Source organism: Oncorhynchus mykiss, chromosome 31 (assembly GCF_013265735.2).
Source record: "Oncorhynchus mykiss isolate Arlee chromosome 31, USDA_OmykA_1.1, whole genome shotgun sequence".
In the NCBI taxonomy this organism is placed as follows: domain Eukaryota; kingdom Metazoa; phylum Chordata; class Actinopteri; order Salmoniformes; family Salmonidae; genus Oncorhynchus; species Oncorhynchus mykiss.
In genome coordinates this window covers 23,091,140-23,115,389 of record NC_050571.1, presented here as the reverse complement: position 1 = coordinate 23,115,389, position 24,250 = coordinate 23,091,140, and the positions used below count along the sequence as shown (strand labels likewise).

Here is a 24,250-nt window from a genome sequence, read left to right as displayed (position 1 = left end):
ACTTCAACAGTCTGATTGTATCAACGGCTTCAGTGTTCTACATTTGGCCATTTAAACCATAACAGGCTATTATGCTTCAACAAGCTTTTGGTGCGGCAGGTAGCCAAGTGGTTAGAGCATTGGACTTGTAACCGAAAGGCTGCCAGATCAAATCCCAGAGCTGACAAAGTAAAAATCTGTCATTCTAACCCTGAACAAGGTAGTTAACCCACTGTTCCTATGCTGTCATTGAAAATAAGAATTTGTTCTTAACTGACCTGCCGAGTTAAGAGGGTAAAAAAATAAAAGCTTTCACATACATTGTACGTGATCAGATTGCAGACGTCAGCATTTATTCTGGACAGTTGTTTTCTTGCAATGTATACAAAGAATTGTATAATATGATTTAATGGCCTGAAATTCAATATGTTTGTAATGATGCTGTAGATTTAAGATTAACTTAAGGGGTCAACTGAATAGCCGTGTGGGTGGGTGGCAATTTCATCTGCTTTTACTCAGGAGTCAAAAAGGCATACGCGTGACTCCAGTACTCAGAAGGTCAAGGCTTCACATCCCTGCATATCCTTATTTGTTTACATACAACTGACTGGAACTGCAGCAGGCGTAACCATAGAAATAGAATGAAGGGAAGCTGTGTGATCATGTGGATCGTGTGGTTAGAGTTAGATGAGGTTGGAGCATGCCAAGAGAGAAATAACTACTAGGAGGCCAAATGTGCCCCATTCATTCATGTGGTAGATAAGAATCTGACCATTGCATCTGGGTACATGTCAGCTCCTGTGAGCATCACACCGACCAGTATTTAACTCCATGTGTCCCAGAGGAGAGAAAGTATTGATTCTTGAACAGGTCGGGAAAAATGTGACCAACTTCAGGCATTTATTGCTGTTAAATATTACATTTGAAATGTACTCTGCATAATTACCCCAACAGACAGAAGGTAAAAGTATCTGAGTTAATGTCTTCATTTTTAATTTCCTTTAGTTTATTCCCATTTCAACTCACCACTTAGTGATGTAATCTATTGGCTGGTTTCTTTTTCTACCTCTGAACTTTTGTCCATTATGGACTTTGTGGTGCTCTCTCATGCTGTTCTTTCCCATTTTACTGCAGAGGTAATCATCTAGAACCAAAGATCAAACTTGATCAACAATATGACCTTTCTCCCCATTCACTGTGGTAATTATTGTTATTAAAGAAGCTGTGGTGGCCAGCAGCAAATTACACCAATTAGAGTAACTTGTGCACAACGTTCAGTTTTCCTACAGTATCTCTACCTGGCATCCTTCCCAGTACACCTATATAGCCTGGTCTTGTCCCCTAGACAGCATTTGATCACTCACAAGCACGACGTTGACATTATTACCCATCTGGGTTAAAAACTGTCTCGGTAAAGGTGGAGTTTGGGGTGTGATCAGGAATCAGCTGCTCCTAGCAGGGGTAATAATATACTTTTACGGTGCAATGTATCTACACCTGGCTGCCGAGATGGATCAATGCATCCTTCACTCTAGCCACATATTGATATAGTCTGTTTAACTGGGAGCAGGGCCCCACTGAGTGAAGAATGAAGACAGAAGGAGATTGTTAGTAGGGCCTGTATTTTAAATCACACTCTGCTGTGTTCAGTAATCACTGATCATGACATTTTACATGGGTTCCTTCCACAACTAATTCTCTCAGGTCTATAGTGTGGTTGCCTCTCAACAGGGGCTGGGGCCCGCCGCCTTGCGCCTCTCCACAGCTGCTCCGACCAACAGACATCCCAGCATACTTCACTTCTCTGTTTATCAGCCCGATTAACATGCTGACAGCTCCACCATTTGGAAACTGTTCCGGGGATTTATGTTCTCCCAGAGTTTCCAAGTGCCGCAGCAGAAAACAACGATTTTTTGCAGGGACATTGTGGAGAGTCTTTCATGGTCATTTATACTTTTCAATCTGGATATATTCTCAACATGTTCTGTTTACAGCGCAGACTCCCAGGGCGGAGGAGAACATTGCTAAACTACAAACGTATATGCTTTCAATTAAGGATTGTTAGCACAATCGGTCTCTCAACCCTTAGACGTGACCCCCAAGTTCTTAAAATCTATTTAGTATTATAAAACATTAACCACTTAACTTAGAAATGTAATATATACTTGAATGTACCCACACCTGAGTTTTGTGAAATAACTTCATACAAAAACACAATCTTACACACTTGACTAAATATAAGTCACATATTTATGTTTTCTTATGTGTTCATGTTCAGCCCTTTTGCCAGTTCAAAGAGTCAAGTGTCACAGGGCCCAGTCCTATGGTCTGTTTCTGAACACTTCTTATTTCTATGGCAACAAAAGGGTTGTCAGTAGTGAATGTTTTTCAAACACGCACACTTGAAGTTTCCTTCTTTTTCTGTTCGAACAAGACTTGGTATGTGTGTTTTGTCTAGGTTTCAGTGTAAACTGTATTTTACAACAGGACAGAAGAGAAAGAGTGAATTGTTAACTGACCATATCAGAGGTTCACTTGCCTGAGAGACTGGTGCAAGTTGACGAAACATCATTTGTTTTGTTTGATCTCTTATTTAATTTAGTCCCATTACAATATAATTACAAATATTAAAGAAAGTTTAAAGTCATTATGTCAGTTAACATATCTACTCTGTCTTTTTCCTGTTGATTAATGGTAATAACATAGCATCGCCGTAGCAACAAAACAAACAAATCAAGTTTCAGTTTGTCTGCAGTAATATCTGCATTCGTACATTGTGTAATAAGAAGTCTCTTGTGTTGTAATATTTCAGTCAGGGAAAAGCAGTTATGAACTAAATAATGCGAACACTTTCAGAAAAAAAGGGTTCCAAAAGCATTATTTAGCTGTACCCCTAGGAGAACCCTTTTTGGTTCCAGGTAGAACTCATGCAGGGGAGGCGGATGTCTCTGTTAGAGAGCCACACATGCTGTCCGGGGTGAAAGAGTGGCATAGGTCGGCGGCATCTGTCGGCAAAGCGTTTCTGGGTATTAGAGGCTTCCTGCAGATGCTGGTGAGCGGTCTCCCATACCCGCTCACTACGCCAAAATCAGTCGTCAACAGCTGGGACAGTACTAGGCTCCGCCTCCCAGGGAAACATGGGGGGGGGGGGGGGGGGGGGGGGGTTGGTAACCAAGTACACACTGAAACGGATTAGGGTGGAGGGATGAATGCATGAGTGAGTTTTGAGCGTATTCGGCCCAGGCCATATACCGACCCCAGTCGTGTGGCGATGCGGAACATTGTTGGCGAAGATACTTCCCTATTTCTTGGTTCAGGCATTCCGCCTGCCCATTGGTCTGGGGATGGCGCCCGGAGGAGAGGCTGAGGGCGACCCCCAGTCGGTCACAGAAGGCTCACCACACCAGGGAGACAAACTGGGGCCCGCGGTCAGAGACTATGTCCCCTGGAGTCCCATAAAGACAAAACACCTGCTGGAACATACACTCAGCCAATTCCATGGCGTTAGGTAAATGAGGAGGAAGAATCAGACGACACATTTTTGAAAAACGGTCTACTATGACAAGGATGGTGGTGTTACCAGAGGATTCAGGAAGGTCTGTGATAAAAAATCAATAGCTATGTGGGACCAGGGTCTGTGAGGGATTGGCAAAGATTGAAGCTTACCGGAAGGGAGATGAGGGCTTTTGGTTTGGGTGCAGACTGGACAGGAGTGTACGTAATCCCTTACGTCGGATGCCAGTGAGGACCACCAGAACTTCCGGGCTAGAAGTTTGGTGGTTCGTGTAATGCCCGGATGTCTTGACCCCAAGGACGTGTGACACCATTGCATCAGTTGTGGTCTAACAGCTGCTGGTACGTAACTCCTCCCAGCTGGTGTCTCAGGAGGAGGTCTGAGGTTAGGGCTTCTTGTATGGCAGAGGGAACCTCCCACTGACCCATAATGCAAGAGCAAGGAAGAATGGGTGTAGGGTCTGAGTTACTGGTCGGAAGGTCAGACTGGTGATAGCAGTTTGAGAGCATCAGCTTTTACGTTTTTCCTTCCAAGGATGTAAGTCACATGACAAAGGAAGCGTGTGAAGAGAGCCCAGCATGCTTGTCTCTAGTTAACCTCTTGGCCCCTCTGATATATTCCAGATTACAATGATCTGTTAGGACGAGAAAGGGATGTTGTGCGCCCTCCAACAAGTGGCGCCATTCTTCAATGGCCAGCTTAATAGCCAGGAGTTCTGTTCCTGGAGAAGAAGGCACAGGGATGTGATGTGGGAGGTGTTCCCACCCGCTGAGAGAGACTATGGCTCCTACTCCTACTTCGGAGGCATCCACCTCCAGGGTGAAAGGAAGGGTCGGATCAGGTTGGCGAAGTACAGGAGCTGAGGTGAAGAGGCGTTTTCAAGTTGTTGAAAGCAGTCAGGGTGGAATCAGTCCATTGAAGGGTCTGGGTCTTTTGGCTGGTAAGGGCAGTGAGGGGAGCGGCAGTAGAACTGGAGTTCCGAATGAACCGGCGATAGTAGTTGGAGAACCCAATGAAACGTTCCTTAACGGTGGTGGGTTTGTACCCGTTACTGACGGCAGTGACTGTGTTCTCATCCATGCTGACCCCTCCAGGTGTCAGTACGAAACCGAGGAAGTTAACCGAGGTTACATGGAGGTGCTCTTTTCAGTCTCAACATAAAATGTTATGGTCAAGGACCCGTTGAAGAACCTGCACATGCTGTATGTGTTCCTTCAGGGAGTGGAAGTAAATCAGGATGTCATCAATGTAGACGATGAGAAAGCGGTTGATCATATCCTGGAAAAACTAATTCATAAAGGATTGGAAGACGGCGGAGGCGTTAGCAAGGCCGTAGGGCATAACCAGGTATTTGTAGTGCCCTCGTGCGGTGATAAAGGCCGTCTTCCATTCGCCGGCTTCACGTATAGGGACAAGGTTATATGCACTTCGCAGGTCGAGTTTTGTATAGAAGTTAGCGCAGCCCACTTGTTCAAGAGTCGCTGGGATCAGAGGAAGAGGGAAACGGTTCTTGATTGTGACATAATTTAGGGAATGGTAATCAATACATGGACAGAGACCACCATCCTTTTTTCCAATGAAGAAGAAGCTGGACACAGCCGGGGAAGAAGGACGAATGAAACCGTTTGAGTGTTTCATCAATGTAGGTCACTGTAGTCACTGTAGGTCTCCATTGCCTCATTTTCTGGGATAAATAGGGGGTAAACACGGCCCTTCGGTGGGGACACTCCAGGGAGTCAGTCAATGGCACAGTCTCCTGGGCGATGTGGTGGCAGAGTGGAGGCCTTGATTTTGCTGAAGACATTGCTGTACTGGGCGTATTCAGATGGTATGGTGGGTGGCACTGCAGTGGCAGAGTCCTCAATGGTGGTGGCTCTGCAGGGAAGGATGGGACAACTTCCAGGTAGAAGACCAGGATTGTCGTTCACCTTGTCACCACGAGATGGCAGGGTTATGACGACAAAGTCAGGGGTGTCTGTGGATGAGTGGCTGTTTGATGGATGAGAGTTCCATTAGTTGAATGGTTTCGGTGTGGAAGACTACAATCTGGAGGGTGAAGCTCTGTATCAGGTGTGTAATGAAGCCCGTGCCCAATGGCTGCCCGTCCTGGGTGTTAATCCTTAAGAGAGGGGTGACAGGTGTCAGATCAATGTCAAACTCTTGTACTAGCTGGTGATCGATATTATTACCTGCTGCTCCCGAATCTATCAAGCCCTCTATGTACTTAGTAACCCCCTTCACGGTTATCAATACTGGGATGGAGAATTTCTTCTGGGAGATATTTAGAAATAAGGACACGCCTACCTGCATGGCAGCGGAGGGACCCTTCTCATCTCTCCGTGGGGGATGAACAGGGCAATGGCTGAGAAGATGATCTTTCCCTCCACAGTATAGGCAGAGCCCTTCTTGGATCCGCCTTTGACGTTCGATAAATGGGAGAGGTGCATGGCCCAACTACATGGGCTCTGAAAGAATAGGTCACGGAAAGAGAAGGTGTCGCGTTCCTGGGTGGTAGAGCTCTTCGGGCAGCTGAATTGCATCCTTGTTATAGTTCTAAGAGGTCTCCAATAGGACGACCGGAAGGAGAGTGATCGAATACCTCTTTGAAGAGGGTGTGGAAATGGGTGACAGATCCAAGTTCTGTGCTGTTGGCAGTCCAAATGGCGGTGGCCCATTCCAGGGCTTTGCCTGTGAGTCGAGAAGCAACAAAATCCATCCTGCTCTTGTCGGCGGCGAAGTTAGTGGGGTTGTGCTCAATGTATTTGCTGCATTGCATCAGAAATCCCTGACATTTCCCAGGTGAACCTTATTTTCCAGGCATGGATATGAATGAAGGAGGGCTATGGGTACGATACCTGGCATCGGAGGAGTAGGGATAGGCAGGTGTTTATTTTGTCACAGGCAGGCAATGGTCATACACAGGTAGGCAAACATCCAGGTGAATCAAAACTGGGACTGAAGGCTAACTGGTTCTGACAAACGAGCTAGGAAAAGGCTTAGTGGAGTCAAAATGAACAATACCTCACAAAGGCACAAACAGAATGAACTGAAGTAAATAAGGAGTTGATGAGACCAGGTGAGTAACTAACACAGGTGAAATCAATGAACAAAAATGAAAGACAGGGCTACGTTCAAGAACACAACAAAACAGAACACAAGGTTGACTAAGAAAATATATACAGAACCTTACACCTATCTGTTGTTCCATGTAGGGAATCTGTTATTCAGTGCGTTTGTATTGGCTAATAACCAACCTTCTTAATGCGTTTGAGCCAATCAGTTGTGTTGTGACAAGGTAGGGGTGGTATACAGAAGCCAGTTTGAAGTTCCAGAACTTTGAAAGTTTCCTCAAGTGCAGTTGCAAAAACCATCAAGCGCTGTGAAGAAACTGGCTTTCATGGAAAACTGGCTTTCCATGAAAACTGGTTTTCTGCTGCAAAGGACAAGTTCATTAAAGTTACCAGCCTCAGAAATTGCAGCCCAAATAAATGCTTCACAGAGTTCAATAACAGACACATCTCAACATCAACTGTTCAGAGGAGACTGCATGAATCAGGCTTTCATGGTCGAATTGCTGCAAAGAAACCACTACTAAAGGACACCAATAAGAAAAAGAAACACGAGCAATGGACATTAGACTGGTGGAAATCTGTCTTTTGGTCTGATGAGTCCAAATTTGAGATTTTTGGTTCCAACCGCTGTGTCTTAGTGAGACTCAGAGTAGGTGAATGTATGACCTCTGCCTGTGTTGTTCCCACAGTGAAGCATGGAGGAGGAGGTGTGATGGTGTGGGGGTGCTTGGTGGTGATACTTACATCCCATCTGGTTTGCGCTTAGTTGGACTATAATTTGTTTTTAAACAGGACAATGGGACAAAATACCTCCCAGGTTGTGTAACGGCAATTTGACAAAGAAGGAGCATGATGGAGTGCTGCATCAGATGACCTGGCCTCAACAATCACCCGACCTCAACTACTTGATTCCATATGTGTTATTTTATAGTTGTCTTCACTATTATTCTACAATGTAGAAAATAGTACAAATAAAGATAAACCTTTGAATGAGTAGGTGTGTCCAAACTTTTTGACTGGTACTGTACATCAGGTCCAATGTCTAGTGACCCTATAATAGCCATGTAGCGTACATCAGGTCCAGCCTCTAATGACCCTATAATAGCCATGTAACATACATCAGGTCTAACCTCTAGTGACCCTATTATAGCCATGTAACATACATCAGGTCTAACCTCTAGTGACCCTATAATAGCCATGTAGCTTACATCAGGTCTAACCTCTAGTGACCCTATTATAGCCATGTAACATACATCAGGTCTAACCTCTAGTGACCCTATAATAGCCATGTAACATACATCAGGTCCCTCCTCTAGAACAGCCAGGGGGATAAATTAATTATGCATTGAGTGGACAGAGCAATACAGTTTTTATTCCATTATAGTCTGAGAATTCTAAAATTGGACAGTTGGGTGGGTGGCTGAAATGTAATAAGCCGGCTGATTGATGTACTACTGCAAGTCTCTAGCTCACCAAGTCTCACAGAAAAGCAAACAGTCTTTTGTAGATGGTCATCTGTGTAAACTAATATGTCTCATCAGTCCTCAGATCCAGGAACATGGTGCAAATGTTAAGACAGCTGCATGGTGGTCATGTAGGCTACAGTTCATCCACATGGACTTGATCCATGTCTCCCCTGCCTAAGAACCCATTCAATATATTAATAATAAAATCTCAAGCTGCCGCCAACACCATCTGAAGAGTATCTGTGGGCTGTAGAGAGTTAGTGAAGGGCTCTCAGGTAGGTGAGGAGGAAGTAGACACTTACTTGAGCACATGGGTGGAGCCGTTGATCTGTGTGGCCGAGCAGGGGGGCCCCGGCCCCAGTATGGATGGCCGCCTGGCGCTGTAACGCTTTCTCCCACAGCAGAGGATGATGAGGAAGGCACGGCGGAAGGACTTGTTCAGGAAGGCATAGAGAATGGGATTAAGCATGGAGTTAATGTAGCCCAGCCACAGGCATGCTGCCCACAGCTGGCCCGGCACTGTGTAGTTTATAAAGGGGTCCACCACGTTGGTGATAAAAAAAGGGGCCCAGCACAGGCAGAAACAGCCCATGATGATGCACAGAGTCTTGGCCGCCTTGGTCTCTGTACGCATGCGGTGGTTGCGCTGGTGGTCGGCGCTGTCTGCCGAGGCGGCCCCCGCCCGTTGCAGCATACTGATTTGGCGTGCGTGCTCCCGTGCAGTCACATAGATGCGCTGGTAGGCCAGCACCATCAACCCCAGTGGGATGTAGAAGGCCACCACGGAACACGTCAGAGCGTAGGGCTTATTGACCATGAAGACACACGCCGTCGCGTTGGCTGCATCACCGCTGATCTTCCGTTCCTCTATCTACCAAGGGGTTGGGATGTGGTAACACCACCACCACCACCACAGAGACACACACACACACACACAGACACATCACAGAAGAAGAAAAAACACATGGTTAATGTGTCAGTTCATGAAACATTAGTTTCACGGACACAGAACAGTAATCATTCAGAGAATAAGTATATGACATGGCACGTTTAAGGCACGTGAAAAATGTTGTCAATTAATTATGTCTATGGTAAGAAGACTGAGCTTGTCAGGGTTTTCTACCATTTACAATGGAGTCCTGTAGGCTCCTGTTCATCAAGTAGATATTCTAAACCCTTAAACGTATCTAGGAGAGCAATGATGAATGGTGCAAAACCAAACTTCCATCAATGCTATTTCCTGAAAGTAGCGACTAGGTCCAGAGTGGGGAAGATGAGGGCTTTGAAACAGATCATTAATCACTGTCCTCCACCGGCACCCTGCCAGAATCTCTGGCCACCTCAGGTCATACCTGTCTCTACTCTGGAGAAAATAAATGACACTAGTCTACGATTGATAGGTATACGCACTGCATATATACAGTACGCACAGCATATGACTGCCCTGCTAATTTGCCTTGCTGGATCTTGTAAACTATCAAAGTAGACCCATAACTGATCCAAATGTTTTACTAATCAAACATGCATTCAAATCACCAGGCTTTTGAACGATTATTCAAATAGGTGTTTGGCAGAAAAGCTCATTCTTTATTTATTGTTTAATTATTCAAGGCTCCCTTTGTTATTTCATTTCAAAATAAAATGCTTGTTTGTATTTAAAGGAATACTCAGCGATATGACTTAGATGCAAAAAGTGAACATCATAGTGGGTCAATTTTCGCAACAACTAAGAGCGTTGAAGCGTGAGGCTCAACTCCTCTGCTGTTTTGGTTCCCTGGCTCGTGCATATGCGCAGATACTGTGTGTGACTGTGTGAGAGCGAAGTCTTGTATCTCACTCATCTCAATATCTGCGGTGCTGCTCGTGGCAACGTCATTTAGCTGAGTCCCTCTTTCAAAGGCATGAATGACTCGTATGACATGAATGAACCATTGATTGATTATATTGAATTAGGCTAAGTTACGTGAAGACAGATAAAACAGGACACGCTGTGTGGTACATGCTTACAACTGTGTGGTACATGCTTACAACTGTGTGGTACATGTTCACAACTGTGTGGTACATGTTCACAACTATGTGGGACATGCTCACAACGGCATGGTACATGTTCACAACTATGTGGTACATGCATACAACTGTGTGGTACATGTTCACACATGTATGGTACATGTTCACAACTATGTAGTACATGTTCACACGTATGTGGTACATGTTCACAACCATGTGGTACATGTTCACAACCATGTGGTACATGTTCACAACTATGTGGTACATGTTCACAACTATGGGGTACATGTTCACAACTATGGGGTACATGTTCACAACCATGGGGTACATGTTTAGAACTATGTGGTACATTTTCACAACTATGTGGTACATTTTCATAACTCTTAGTGCACAACTCAAAACAGATCATCCAAGGGGCAGTTGTGAAAACTCTAAGCACATCAAATCAAATTGTATTCGTCACATGCGCCAAATACAACAGGTGTAGAACAGACAGTGAAATGCTTACTTACAAGGCCTTAATCAACAATGCAGTTTTAAGAAAAATAAGAGTAAAAAAAATATTTACTAAATAACCATTTTAAAATGAGTTGCACAATAAAATAACAATAACTAAGGCTATATACATGGGGATACAGAACCGAGTCAATGTGCAGGGGTACGGTTGGTCGAAGTAATTTAGGTATTATGTATGTGTAGGTACGGGAAAAGTGACTATGCATAGATAATAAACAGAGTAGCAACAGCGTAAAAGTACCACACAAAATCATATAAAATCACTTCTTCACCAAGATTAATCAGTGTTTCATCTGGAAATACATATTTGACATTGCAATACATGTTTATATTAAGTAACTGTCTTTTACAATGCAACGCTCGCATTACTTTGATATAATTCTCTTCTCTTTTGTTAACAATCTCTTAGATGTAAAGTCCCCTGTTTAGGGGATCTGCGTGGTTCTGGTACTGGTTCTAACCAACTATTTTGCTTATAAATCGATCTGTGGACACCGTAGATCGGAATATACATATTTTTTGTGCCTGTGTGACGTAGGATTTGAAATCTGAAACCACTTGAACCTGGAATGTCCCTCCTACCATTTAATCTGCTCCCACTGTCCATCACCTCCTGCCTCAACCCTACATCACAACCACTAACAAAGCGCATGTAAGCCGTGTGTATCTGGTGGCAGCGAAGTCAGACGCAGGAGAGCAGAACTGGGTAATAACCGGAGCAGTTTACTATACATATATATAACCACCGGCATCCAGAATAATAAAGAACGGGTACAAAACCCGACGCGCACCAGACCATAAATGTGCACAAGCACTTACAACAAACAATACCACACAAAGACATGGGGGGAACAGAGGGTTAAATACACAACACGTAACGAGGGAACGAAAACCAGGTGTGTGGGAAAACAAGACAGAACAAATGGAAAATGAAAAATGGATCGGCGAGGGCTAGAAGACCGGTGACGTCGACCGCCGAACACCGCCCGAACAAGGAGAGGAATGTGACAGCGCATGCCTGCAATACTTACATCGTAGTGCATCAGGGAACAATCGTTTCATCCCTATTGTACATTCAGAGATTGATTTATAGCGATTAAAAAATATAGATAATCGAAACACTATCTGTTTGTCATAGATGGACAAGATTAATATGAGAAGAGGAAGCCAAGCTAAAGCTCCTTGAGATGTTCACAGCGATGAGGGCAGACGTTTTGATCAAGAGAGACCTTTATAAAACATGCACATTTTCTCTAACACTAAAGATATCAAAATGTATTTTACAGTATACAGAAGATAGCCATATTTGGTAAAAGACCAAGTCTATATCAAATTCAAGTCATTGTAAATGGAATACACAATCACCACATGTCCTCTTACTGTGCTACAGAAAAACCTCTAATCAAACATTGAGGGCATGTGCACTGAATTAAACGGCAACTACACTATAGAGACTTCAAAAGTCGCCCCCTGATGTGGTTTAAGTATTGTTGTGAATATGGAAAATCTACCCTATATAAAGCATGTCTTATGGTTACAGATCATTTGTAACACATGTATGTTCTGTCTGAACGCTATATAAAGCATGTCATATGGTTACAGATCATTTGTAACACATGTATGTTCTGTCTGAACGCTATATAAAGCATGTCTTATGGTTACAGATCATTTGTAACACATGTATGTTCTGTCTGAACGCTATATAAAGCATGTCTTATGGTTACAGATCATTTGTAACACATGTATGTTCTGTCTGAACGCTATATAAAGCATGTCTTATGGTTACAGATCATTTGTAACACATGTATGTTCTGTCTGAACGCTATATAAAGCATGTCTTATGGTTACAGATCATTTGTAACACATGTATGTTCTGTCTGAACGCTATATAAAGCATGTCATATGGTTACAGATCATTTGTAACACATGTATGTTCTGTCTGAACGCTATATAAAGCATGTCATATGGTTACAGATCATTTGTAACACATGTATGTTCTGTCTGAACGCTATATAAAGCATGTCATATGGTTACAGATCATTTGTAACACATGTATGTTCTGTCTGAACGCTATAAAAAGCATGTGATATGGTTACAGATCATTTGTAACACATGTATGTTCTGTCTGAACACTATATAAAGCATGTCATATGGTTACAGATCATTTGTAACACATGTCTGTTCTGTCTGAACACTATATAAAGCATGTCATATGGTTACAGATCATTTGTAACACATGTATGTTCTGTCTGAACGCTATATAAAGCATGTCATATGGTTACAGATCATTTGTAACACATGTCTGTTCTGTCTGAACACTATATAAAGCATGTCTTATGGTTACAGATCATTTGTAACACATGTATGTTCTGTCTGAACGCTATAAAAAGCAAGTCTTATGGTTACAGATCATTTGTAACACATGTATGTTCTGTCTGAACGCTATATAAAGCCTTTATAATCTGTTCGTCATTTAAAGCCAACCAATTTTAGATGCATATTGGTTTATCTACTACATATTTTGAGAACTACATAATGAAAATGTATATCTGTATAGTAGAAACATATAAAGTACGATATATACTGTAATGTACTATTATGATGAAATAAAATCCTTTGATATTGACAAGATCAGAGACGTGCTGTATTCAAAAATGTGAATCACAGTTTATTGGTCGCACAAACATTAGTAGATGTTACAGTGGGTGCAGCGAGTAATTATTTTTTTGGGGGGGTGATCCGAGGGCCTTCAAAAGGGGGTAGATTGCCAATCCCTGATGTAAATACTCAACAAGGGACCAAATAATATGATTATTAAACTAAACTTTATGACATAACCTCCTACCTTCTGGAGTCAAATCACAGTTCATACCTGAACAGTATTATTAGAAAGAGATGTCCTCCATTTAAACAAATCTAACAAAACCAGTTTTTCAGGGTCTGTGTTGTTCTGTTTTTAAATATATTCATCCCATTCCCTAGTTCATGATTATGATAGACATAGACAGGGTTACCCCATCTCGACCAATACTTTTCATTACATCACCCTCTCCCCCTGTCCATTTGTTTTGGGTTGGTACATTAGAATGGGGTCTGACATTTCGATTCAGACTCCCTGTTGTTTCATTTGAGCATAATCATCACACAGTATCAGTCCTCCAATGCCTTTCATTGAGCTTTCACTTCCAGCCATTGTTTTCATATGAGCAGTAGCAGGAGGGGAGCTTTACTGTTTCAACCATTGTTTTCATATGAGTAGCAGTGGGAGGTGGGCTTTACTGTTTCAACCATTGTTTTCATATGAGCAGTAGCAGGAGGAGGGAGTTACTGCTTCAACCATTGTTTTCATATGAGCAGCAGTGGGAGGTGGGCTTTACTGTTTCAACCATTGTTTTCACATGAGCAGCAGTGGGAGGTGGGCTTTACTGCTTCAGCCATTGTTTTCATATGAACAGCAGTGGGAGGTGGGCTTTACTGCTTCAGCCATTGTTTTCATATGAGCAGCAGTGGGAGGTGGGCTTTACTGCTTCAGCCATTGCTTTCATATGAGCAGCAGTGGGAGGTGGGCTTTACTGCTTCAGCCATTGTTTTCATATGAGCAGCAGTGGGAGGTGGGCTTTACTGCTTCAGCCATTGTTTTCATATGAGTAGCAGTGGGAGGTGGGCTTTACTGCTTCAGCCATTGTTTTCATATGAGCAGCAGTGGGAGGTGGGCTTTACTGCTTCAGTATCATATCCTAGACACAGATTCAATCTCAGTCTGCTGGGAGGTGATCCTCTGAAACAGGTAGCATGTGCCCTATAGCGCATGGAACAGATCTTCACTAAAACCCTTTTGGTTGTGTGAAGGTGTCCTTGACGACATATGGAATTAGTTACAATATAGGTAGCACAGTCAAAACAACACGTTTAATTTGACCTTGTTTTACTGCATGGTTTGTCAAATAATCGCAGTGTATACACACATAAAAACTGAAAATAGTTTTAACTCACCAAATGGTCTATTCCAATACTGTTCCATCCTTGCATAATGGGTAGAAAGGATATAAAGGTGGGGATTACCCAGCATCCTCCTAACATTAGAGCCACTCTCAGTGATGTCATCTTCTTCCTGTAGACCAGCGGCTGGCAGCAGATGGCATAGTACCTAGAGAAGAAGAGGATACACTTCTAAGGAAGATTCCATATTGGAAATAGATATGATTATATTTAATGCAAGCTTTTCATTCAGTGGACAAAACCCGGGTCAACAAGTGTATCTTGCACCTGAAATTGACACCTTGTTAAAACCACATGATCCTTGTGAGAAACACAGATAAAAGGTATAGTTGTGATCTCAAAGGGATTGATGTTGCTATCTGAGATATTTTTAAAGCTGTGCTTATCATGTTCAGAGCGTAGCTGAGAGATTTGCTTAATCTTGGACATTTTCAACATCAAACATCTCTACCTCTTTTCTGGGAAAGTGATATTAGAGTGTACTTTTCATGATCATTAAATTATTTACAACGGGCAAAAAAAATCCCTGAAATGGCGTCAGTCACAAATTGCTACTTGACTTGGCTGAACCCTCTGTCTGTGGAGCTTGAGAGGTTAATGTCCCAGAGGCCTCACTTGACTTGCTCTTCCTCTTTCAGGGACTTCAGGTTACTATGGCAACATGAACACACAGCAACCAGGTCGAAGCTCTCATTGTCGACGGGATTGCTTTCTGAGTGGTATTTAACTGATCGTTGACGTTTGACAGTTCAATTAATTCCTATTCCACTAAACAAAAAAACCTTGATATCGATCATTTCTTGCGTACGCCGACACCATTTCACTGTGTAAAAAGACACAGGCAATCCTCCACAATGGATGGGGATTAGCTGAAACATCACATGAATAGTCAACAGGATCACGGCGATGGCTGCCCGGTGGTGGGTATTGGTCCCCAGGTTGTCATGTCAGCTTTGATACACAATGGATATAAAGTGGTAAACCTCTCCCTCTCTGCATAGCCTGGTCTCAGATCTGTTCTGTCTTGCCAACTCCTATGGCCGTTGTCAAAGGGAGAAGACTACTTTCCCTCTCTTCCAGAACGGACATCCCCAATGTAGTCGCTTTCCCCTGGCCTCGGTGTTACATTCCTGGAATGGGTTCATCACACCGTGATTTCTCATGGCAAGACTGGGCCTGCCTACTGTAACCCATTGCAGTCTGTATCACTGTACCACAGCCCATTGCAGCCCATTGCAGCCTGTATCACTGTACCACAGCCCATTGCAGTCTGTATCTCTGTACCACAGCCCATTGCAGTCTGTATCACTGTACCACAGCCCATTGCACCCTGTATCACTGTACCACAGCCCATTGCAGTCTGTATCACTGTACCACAGCCCATTGCACCCTGTATCACAGCCCATTGCAGTCTGTATCACTGTACCACAGCCCATTGCACCCTGTACCACAGCCCATTGCACCCTGTATCACAGCCCATTGCACCCTGTATCACAGCCCATTGCACCCTGTATCACTGTACCACACCCCATTGCACCCTGTATCACTGTACCACAGCCCACTGCAGCCCATTGAAGTCTATATCACTATGCCACAGCACCACAGCCCACCATGTCTTCAAGGCACTACTATGCTTACTCTCTCTGTCACCCTTCATGACTCAGAGAGATGTTAGTGAGGGCATTTCATATTTCATTGCAGGTCAACTGAACTGGAGCCACCAACTGTTAACAACATCAATAAATAAATAAGGAGAGCACCTGATCGGTCGGACTGCTACACAAAGCTGACACATTAGAAAGAAAATAGTGCCAGGCCAGTTTACCAAGTTCAGAGAGGCATCTTCCATCAGTTTTGTACTCAGGTTTTCAGAAGACGAGGATATCTTGTGAGCCTGCCCTGTATTGCTTGAGTAATGAGTGTATTATGGCTCTGAAACAGCATGACTTCATTAATAACATGTTTGTGAGTCTAGGTTAGATGGAGCATGGTTGTGTACGTGCACTGCGCCACTTCTTGTCTCACCTAGCCAAAACCGAGCCTGTCTGTCAGAAGGCCAGAAGCACAGCAGCCGTGTGGTTTGTTGACACCAGGCCAACCTTCTACATCTGTTCACCTTGCTTATTAAGCTAACTTTGGCCACCAATAGCTACCTAAAGGACTTACAACAGAGCCTCAATGGAAAACAGATGGATCAACAAACCAGGTACTTAAACTTCAATTCCATGTGATCCAGAATTCTGCTGTTAGTAAATCGGATTTAAGAGTTTTAACAATCCATCGTTCATTTGAAATGTTCCTTCTGGTCTTACGCTGGAAAAGGCACGCTGGACAAAAACTGGTTGAATCAACATTATTTAGACATCATTTCAACCCCCCAAATCTATGTGATGATGTTGAATTAACTGAATGGATTTTCAGAAAGTCATCAACGTAAAGGCATTTAGTATTTCTTTCACCCAACTTTTAACCTAAATCCAATGACTTGGTGAAATGATTTGTTGAATTTACATTGAATTGACATTTTACATTGAATTCACAACTCAACCAAATGTAAATCAAAACTAGACGTTGAACTGACGTCTGTGCCCAGTGGGGGGACATTATAGGAACTTGTGTAAAACTCAATTCCAAGCTCTGCTGGCACCGCACAAATGTACATTATGGAGATGTTAACCTGAAGGCAAAGGAAAAGCAGACATCTGTGCTGTAAGAGCAGAGACCAAAACGTTAACTACCAACACTTTATTTCAACCCTGTTCTATGAAAAACAGATTGTCCATTCAGGGTCACTGTGCATTCTTTCCCTTTTTAAATACACCACTCTTAGCAAACCAGTACTGCCTTTCTATTTATCTGTACAGAGACACAGGATTTACTGGAAGACATCTCCATTAAGAACGCACATTAGCCTTTTTACACTCAGATAAAAAGGTGCTATCTCAGGGGGAAAAAAAGGGTTCTACCTGGAACCAAAAAGGGTTCCCCTATGGGGTCAGCCGAAGAATCCTTTTGGAACCATTTTTTTTATAGGAGTGTAGCACTCACTGTAGCTATTTTGAATCCTTTAAGTTTGTATTCCCTCAGAGACAAATGAATGGCTGTATGTCCTGAAGCTTTTCTCTTCCTTTCTCTTGGCCAATGTCAAGGCCTTACTGTCACAGTAATATGTGGTACCAGAAAGACGACGTATCAATAATAAAGTACAAGGTGTATTGGTTTTTAGGAGGAACAATACAATTTGCATATTCAAAAAGTAATGTTACCCGGCCAATCTCTGGAAATGACTGTGATTCTTCATCTGCATTACGATGGCAGCCCCCATGTACTGTACTTACCACAAATTCCTGGTTTTGCTAAGTTTGCTGTATTATACATTGCTCTCTGTTACTCTTTTGGCATTATTGGCATTAGCACAGTATACATGATCCCAATTCTAGCTCCAAGAAGCTGGCAATTTGAAAAAATGTAAAAGTAGCTTGTGCTGATTTACTGGCACATTGAAGCATGTTGCACGCCGTCAGTGGATAGCGGTAAAACAATGACATCATATCTGAATTTTGCCATCTTTATGCACGATCGCCATTGTTCTAGAAAGAGTATGGCTGTCTGAGCATGTGCAAAAACGCGAGACTAATAGTTTACAGGGAAGCACAGAGAGCAGGGATGTGTGAACTGATAACATTCATCTACTATTCAACTGCAAGACCCAAAATCATTTGGTGGCTCATTGAAATTCCTATTCAAAACAACACAACAAGAAGGACAAGAAGACCGTTTGGAGAACAACACAAAGACAACCTACAGTAAACACACCACACTTTCTACAACACCGACGAATAGAATTTGAACATTTAAAGTTTGAAGGGCAGATTGGAAATATGAGATGACAGAGCCATTTGGATTCAGGGCAGTCCATGTTTTACACCATTGACATAGCTAAAATTGTTTTATGCACTAACTAAGTGACTGCCCAAAGGACTGGCAGGCGAGAGACCATTTTTGTTGCATGTTTCTTCCTCATTGTAAACACTTGGAATGGTAAATGGGTTGTGAAATAGCCAAAAATGAGCCTCCTGCAAGATTCATGATTGTAATAACTGTCTGCTAGCGGTCGTAGCTTACTGGAACTTCTAGTGCCTGACGCACGCAACTATTAATCCACACACTGGAGGAAAACGTACATCCCTTCACTGAGCATCGAGGAACAAAACAATGAATAAATGGAACATCTCACCATTCATTCGTAAATAATAAAATCCAATTTTCACCTTAAACACAATTATATTTCATATACACTCATATCCCTAGGGAATGGTGTCGTCTCTAGGGAATGGTGTGGCTCTCCCAAAAATATGTGGACGGCAAAATTCCATCCTCCACTAACATTAATGAAGAGCTGTCAGTGGTTTAAACTACCATTTAATTGAAGAGCTGTCAGTGGTTTAAACTTAAAACACTTCTCTTCTCTGGGCTAAAAGGAGAGGTGGAGTGAGAGAAAAAAATAAGAGAGAGGGAGTGAGACAGAGGAAAAGGCTAAATCCTCTCCTTTTCTCTCTCCCTCTCTTTTTCTTTCTCTCTCCGTCCTACTGTCTGGCCCTATGACCCCGGTAAGAACCATTATTATTGTAACATTGCTTTCATAATAATAACCGCAGGGGACGGAGTGACGCAATCCTATCTATCGCTGCACTCAGAGCTCAGCTGCCATAAACCGGCCCCCTCTGTTGATAGAATTCACCAATACTTAGCTCAGCATGGAAAGCACTTTGAACGAACTAGCTACTCTGCAATACAGTGGAAGTCATGCATCCTATAGTTGTGTATGGTTAGAATCCTGAAAAGCCCATTTATGCTTGATTCAGAGGTGTGGTCAGAGGCTCCATATGGAGGGTGTGATCAATTGTGGAGCCTCCGGAGGCATGCAGAGGCCAAATTAAGCTCTGTACCACATCGCATTTTACGCAAAACCAGGATTTTCCCAGCATCTTTTTACAACACATATTAATGCATTGATTAATATATTAATGGATATTATTCCTGTCATTCTTTAAAAGCATTCTCTCTTCATTTCCCATTCGCTTTCATCATCAGACTCATTAATAATTTTAATGTGGACAATAAGGATGATAATTAAAGAGGATCTTCACTACAGAGGAAATGACATCTAAATCATTTCATTTATGGCACATTGTGTCTCTCCACACTGCAGCCAGTCAGTTACTAGTGCTACTTACACACTCTGCACAAGTTTTGCTCTCCATCCACATCATTGAATAAAACTACAATTTCATCTTTTGCAGCAAGGCAAGACCAAGAACACACTGGTCTGGTGGGAGAGCTGATGCATTGGGTGTTCATATGTGAGCCCAGCAGATGTATTATGTTATCATAAAGCTGGTCTCATACAGTAGCCCTCGGCATCTTGGTAAAGTCAATTACAGGAAGTGCCATCATAAATCAGTTAATTAAATAGCATGTTAAAATGTGTTGATAGTGTTAGTATGAAATACTATAACTACTGACTAAATGTTGACTGGAAGTGTCTTTCCAAGCCAGGTGTTCAGCAGTGGTGCTTACCTGTCCAAGGCTATGCAACACAGGTGTAATATGGAGGCTGTTGTCAACAGAACATCTAGAGATGTTCGGACCAGGCAGAAGGTTTCTCCATATATCCAGTTCTGGTGGATCAGCTCGATGGCACCAAACGGCATCACCAGCACCGACACCATCAGGTCTGCAAAGGCCAGCGATACTATGAAGTAATTGGTCTTGATTTTTCTGGGAGAGAAGTGGAATGAGAAGTATCTTATTGACTATATATCTAAATATGATTGTTCACTTGAATCATAGGTGTATCATGTGGTAGAATGTATCGTCGCTGTTGGATGAAAACCTCCTAACGCCACTTTTGCCAAAAATACAGACGTAGGCTATATGAAAGCAGTAACCCCTCAATGTACTCTGAACATTTCATGACTATAGGACCAAAAACGTTTACTCAAAATACTGTAGCTTTTGAAGTTTTGGAATTGTAAGTTCATTAATGGAAAAATGTGGCCTTTTAATCTAATTTCCTGAAAAGTTTCTGTTTTGGAGATAAGGTTTTCATCCGAAGGCGACACAGTATGTTAGAGGCATACTGGGAAAAAAATATGAAATAATTCAGAACTCACTGAAGAGAGCAAACTGTCGACTAGTGGTAAATGCACATAAACATACCATTTTATAGGCATGTCAGAGTCTGTACTGAAGTATGTACTAAACAACAACCATTTTTGAAGGACCTGTTACCCATGACAACACATTCACCATATTTAGCTAATGGAACAGTACTGTATAAGCATTCACTGTAAACACTTTAAATTGCCACCTTGCAGTAAATATTTGTGATAACTGTATTTGAGGGAGAGAGGGAGAGAGGGAGACAGGGAGACAGGGAGAGAGGGAAAGAATCAATCAGAGAGAGAGAGAGAGAGGAGGAGAGAATGAGAGAACGAGAATGAAAGAATCATTGATGTAGAGCCACCGGGTGAGCCTCTGGTGTGGCGGCGTCCCCCCTCTCAGTCTATTTGATATAGACCAGAGCCATGGGCCATTAATGACTAATACAACTCTGGGTGAGGACACCACTCAGAGCCCGCTCAGCTAAAAATAACTGACTGAGAACAGCTAACGGCTGTTGAATCAAATCACGTTGTCATTTCACGAAAACATGCAATAAAAGTTGTTTAACAGCTGTCTGTTAACAACATGCTTTCATGTTGAGCAGAACATATAAAACATGTTCAACCTACTGGCTTTGACTCAAAACTGGATGGACTGTCGAATGAATGGAAGATCATGTTTGCATTGATGCAAAGGAAGTAAATAAATCTGAATTTTTAAACATAAAAAGCTAAATCATCTTGTCAAAGGGAGGGTATATTACTGGAAATGTTGAAGGTTTACCAGTAAACTACCAGAATGTTGGTATCTTTTATGTAAGGATTTTATGTAATCTATCACAATACATCTCGTGGCCCTATTAAGTACTTCAGATTATAACAGCTTTGTCAATATGTATCTGCTGTCAATGTTTTGGATTTAAACTGTTGGCAGAGTTCATTTTAAAAAATCACATTGTTGATTAGATGCTTTTTTTTAAATGAATTAGACAAAATGTCTGTTGAACCAGTGAATGGATAAGGATGAGGCGAGAGAGCGAGAGCGAGAGGACATGGCAAAAACAGGTTTAGATTGATAGTGTGGCATGATGAGGCAATTCAATGTGTCAATGTCAATAAGGTCATTTCCAGTTTTCCAGTTTGCTAATCAAAGCAAGTCACAGAGGTTGTCCAAATATAGGCCTGGCTCTGTGGCTCTGCCTCCAGCTGCACAATGTCTTCAATTATGGCGAAGCTGTCTTATGACAACTCTCATTTTACAGATGGCTGTAACAGGTGTGCTATTGAAAGGGAAATTGGTGATTGCTGATGAATTCCCCAGGGTATAGTGGTGGAGGTACTGCTTCACGTCACTGTTATTCTGAGCTGCTGGGAAGTCCTGGTGGGCAGTGAAATGGCAAACTGGGGTTTGATGTGTGAAGTGTGTGGTAATAAAGTATTTCATTATCAGAGATCATATCAACAGAACAGATGTGAGATCTTTTGGGGGCTGAACATGTTAATGAATGGAGATTTGAGGATAACATTACCCGGTGCTGTCAATTCCTGAGTGTGTGTGTGTGTGTGTGTGTATGTGTCGTGTGTGCATGCGTGTCTGGGCTAAACTTTAATTGTCAAAGTTACTTCAAATCTGAGACTGAAATAATGTCACTATTTCCAACTCTACATGTCTCCCTATGGAATGCTGTCACTCTCTCTAACAATACATGTCTCCCTATGGAATGCTGTCACTCTCTCTAACTATACATGTCTCCCTATGGAATGCTGTCACTCTCTCTAACTCTACATGTCTCCCTATGGAATACTGTCACTCTAACTATACATGTCTCCCTATGGAATACTGTCACTCTAACTCTACATGTCTCCCTATGGAATACTGTCACTCTCTCTAACTCTACATGTCAACACATCCATAACAAAAGCTCACATATACCTACAGTATGTATCCTTTAAAAAGTTGAGGGAGAATGAAATAGCAAAAGTGACTCACGTTTAAGTGTTTTGCCCGCACAGCTCTTCATGTATTGACACTGGCTTGGTGATTGACAGTCAATTATGCAGTAGATACATTCTAGTCTGAAGTGAAAGTTGCAAAGCACAGGAGTGCTGAGGGATGATACTTTCCCCAGGTTACCAGACAGACTGAACAGCAGTTCAGCATCAGAGTGTGTTGTAATGCCATAGTCACTGCATGCCATGCTGATAGCTCAACCACCAAGGGACTGGGATCACAATCGACCACTCAGTAGCAGGCTCTCTTTTAACGAGAAAACAATTACTCCATAATACTCTCAGAGCAGGATTATTCAAATTGGGGCTGATTTATTTAGTCTAGTGCAACTAGGTGATAAGGTGCTAAGCACAAGAAAGAACATTATTTGCTTTGGCTAGAGCAGCAGGAGAAAGAGGGAGAGGAGAGCGAGATAGTTAAGCACACTTCTGTTCTGTTCACAAACACACTCCGAGAGACAGAGAGAGAGACAGGGAGAGAGACAGCTCTAGTGAAGAAAGAGGGAGAGAGAGAGGGAGAGAGGGAGAGAAGAGAAAGATAGTAAAGTTCTGTTCACAGACAGACAGACAGAGGGAGGGAGAGAGGGAGAGAGAGGGAGAGAGGGAGAGAGAGAGAGACAGGGAGAGAGACAGCTCTAGTGAAGAAAGAGAGAGAGGGAGAGAGGGAGAGAAGAGAAAGATAGTAAAGTTCAGACAGACAGACAGAGGGAGAGAGAGAGCTTTAGTGAAGAAAGAGAGACAGAGAATAGCAATAGCTGTACTAACCTGAGCTGCTACAGACAGACAGACAGGAGGGAGCAGGACGTAGGGAGAGACTAACCTGAGCTGGCGGTCCTTGCAGACAGCCGTCATGACCAGGAGGTTCCCCAGGACACTCATGAGCATCACCAGGGACAGGAAGCAGATGAGAGCAATGCTCTTCGGCATGCTGTTGCTGTGGTTACGACAGGAGAGGGGACAACCAGTCAGTGAATATACAAAAAACAAGCCAAGATTAATAACTGATTGGAAAGTTATTTAAATGTGGAATACATAACCTTCCATTTCTGAATAATACGTAAATGTCAACCGGACAAATTAGTACACATTCTCTGGGTTATTGGAATGTCATGAAACCTGTTACAGAGAGAGCACACAGGTCAGGTGTGTAGTTCTAGGGGAAAACCCTAGCTGAGAGCAGCACAGGTCAGGTGTGTAGTTCTAGGGAAAACCCTAGCTGAGAGCAGCACAGGTCAGCTGTGTAGTGCTAGGGAAAAAAACTACAACTGGTTATGTCACCATTGTCCCCATGGTAACATGACAGTGTGGGCAGGCATTGTCCAGAAAACTCTGCCAGAATCCAGGCTAATTTGTCATGTATGTAATACAAGGTAAGTAGCTGTCACGATAATGATTTAAATCCCTCAAAATGATTTGTATGCTTGTGAATGTTTGACAATTGTAATACATTACTGTAATCCCTTGATGTTTGTGGTTTTCACACTCCAGGTTTTACAATCTACAGTATTCACACAAGACGTC

General features: G+C 42.7%; 1 protein-coding gene across 2 annotated transcripts in view; it reads right to left on the bottom strand.

Moving 5' to 3' along the window:
- Window positions 1-24,250, bottom strand: part of htr4 (5-hydroxytryptamine receptor 4) — a 90,636-nt gene that overhangs the window by 23,516 nt on the left and 42,870 nt on the right. For both annotated transcript variants that reach the window (XM_036970202.1, XM_021583604.2), the window contains exons 3-6: window positions 23,550-23,663; window positions 20,133-20,333; window positions 14,547-14,700; window positions 8,333-8,901 (exon numbers count right to left, since the gene is read on the bottom strand). In XM_036970202.1, coding sequence (XP_036826097.1) covers window positions 8,333-8,901; window positions 14,547-14,700; window positions 20,133-20,333; window positions 23,550-23,663 — 1,038 coding nt within the window. The remainder of the gene's footprint in view (window positions 1-8,332; window positions 8,902-14,546; window positions 14,701-20,132; window positions 20,334-23,549; window positions 23,664-24,250) is intronic.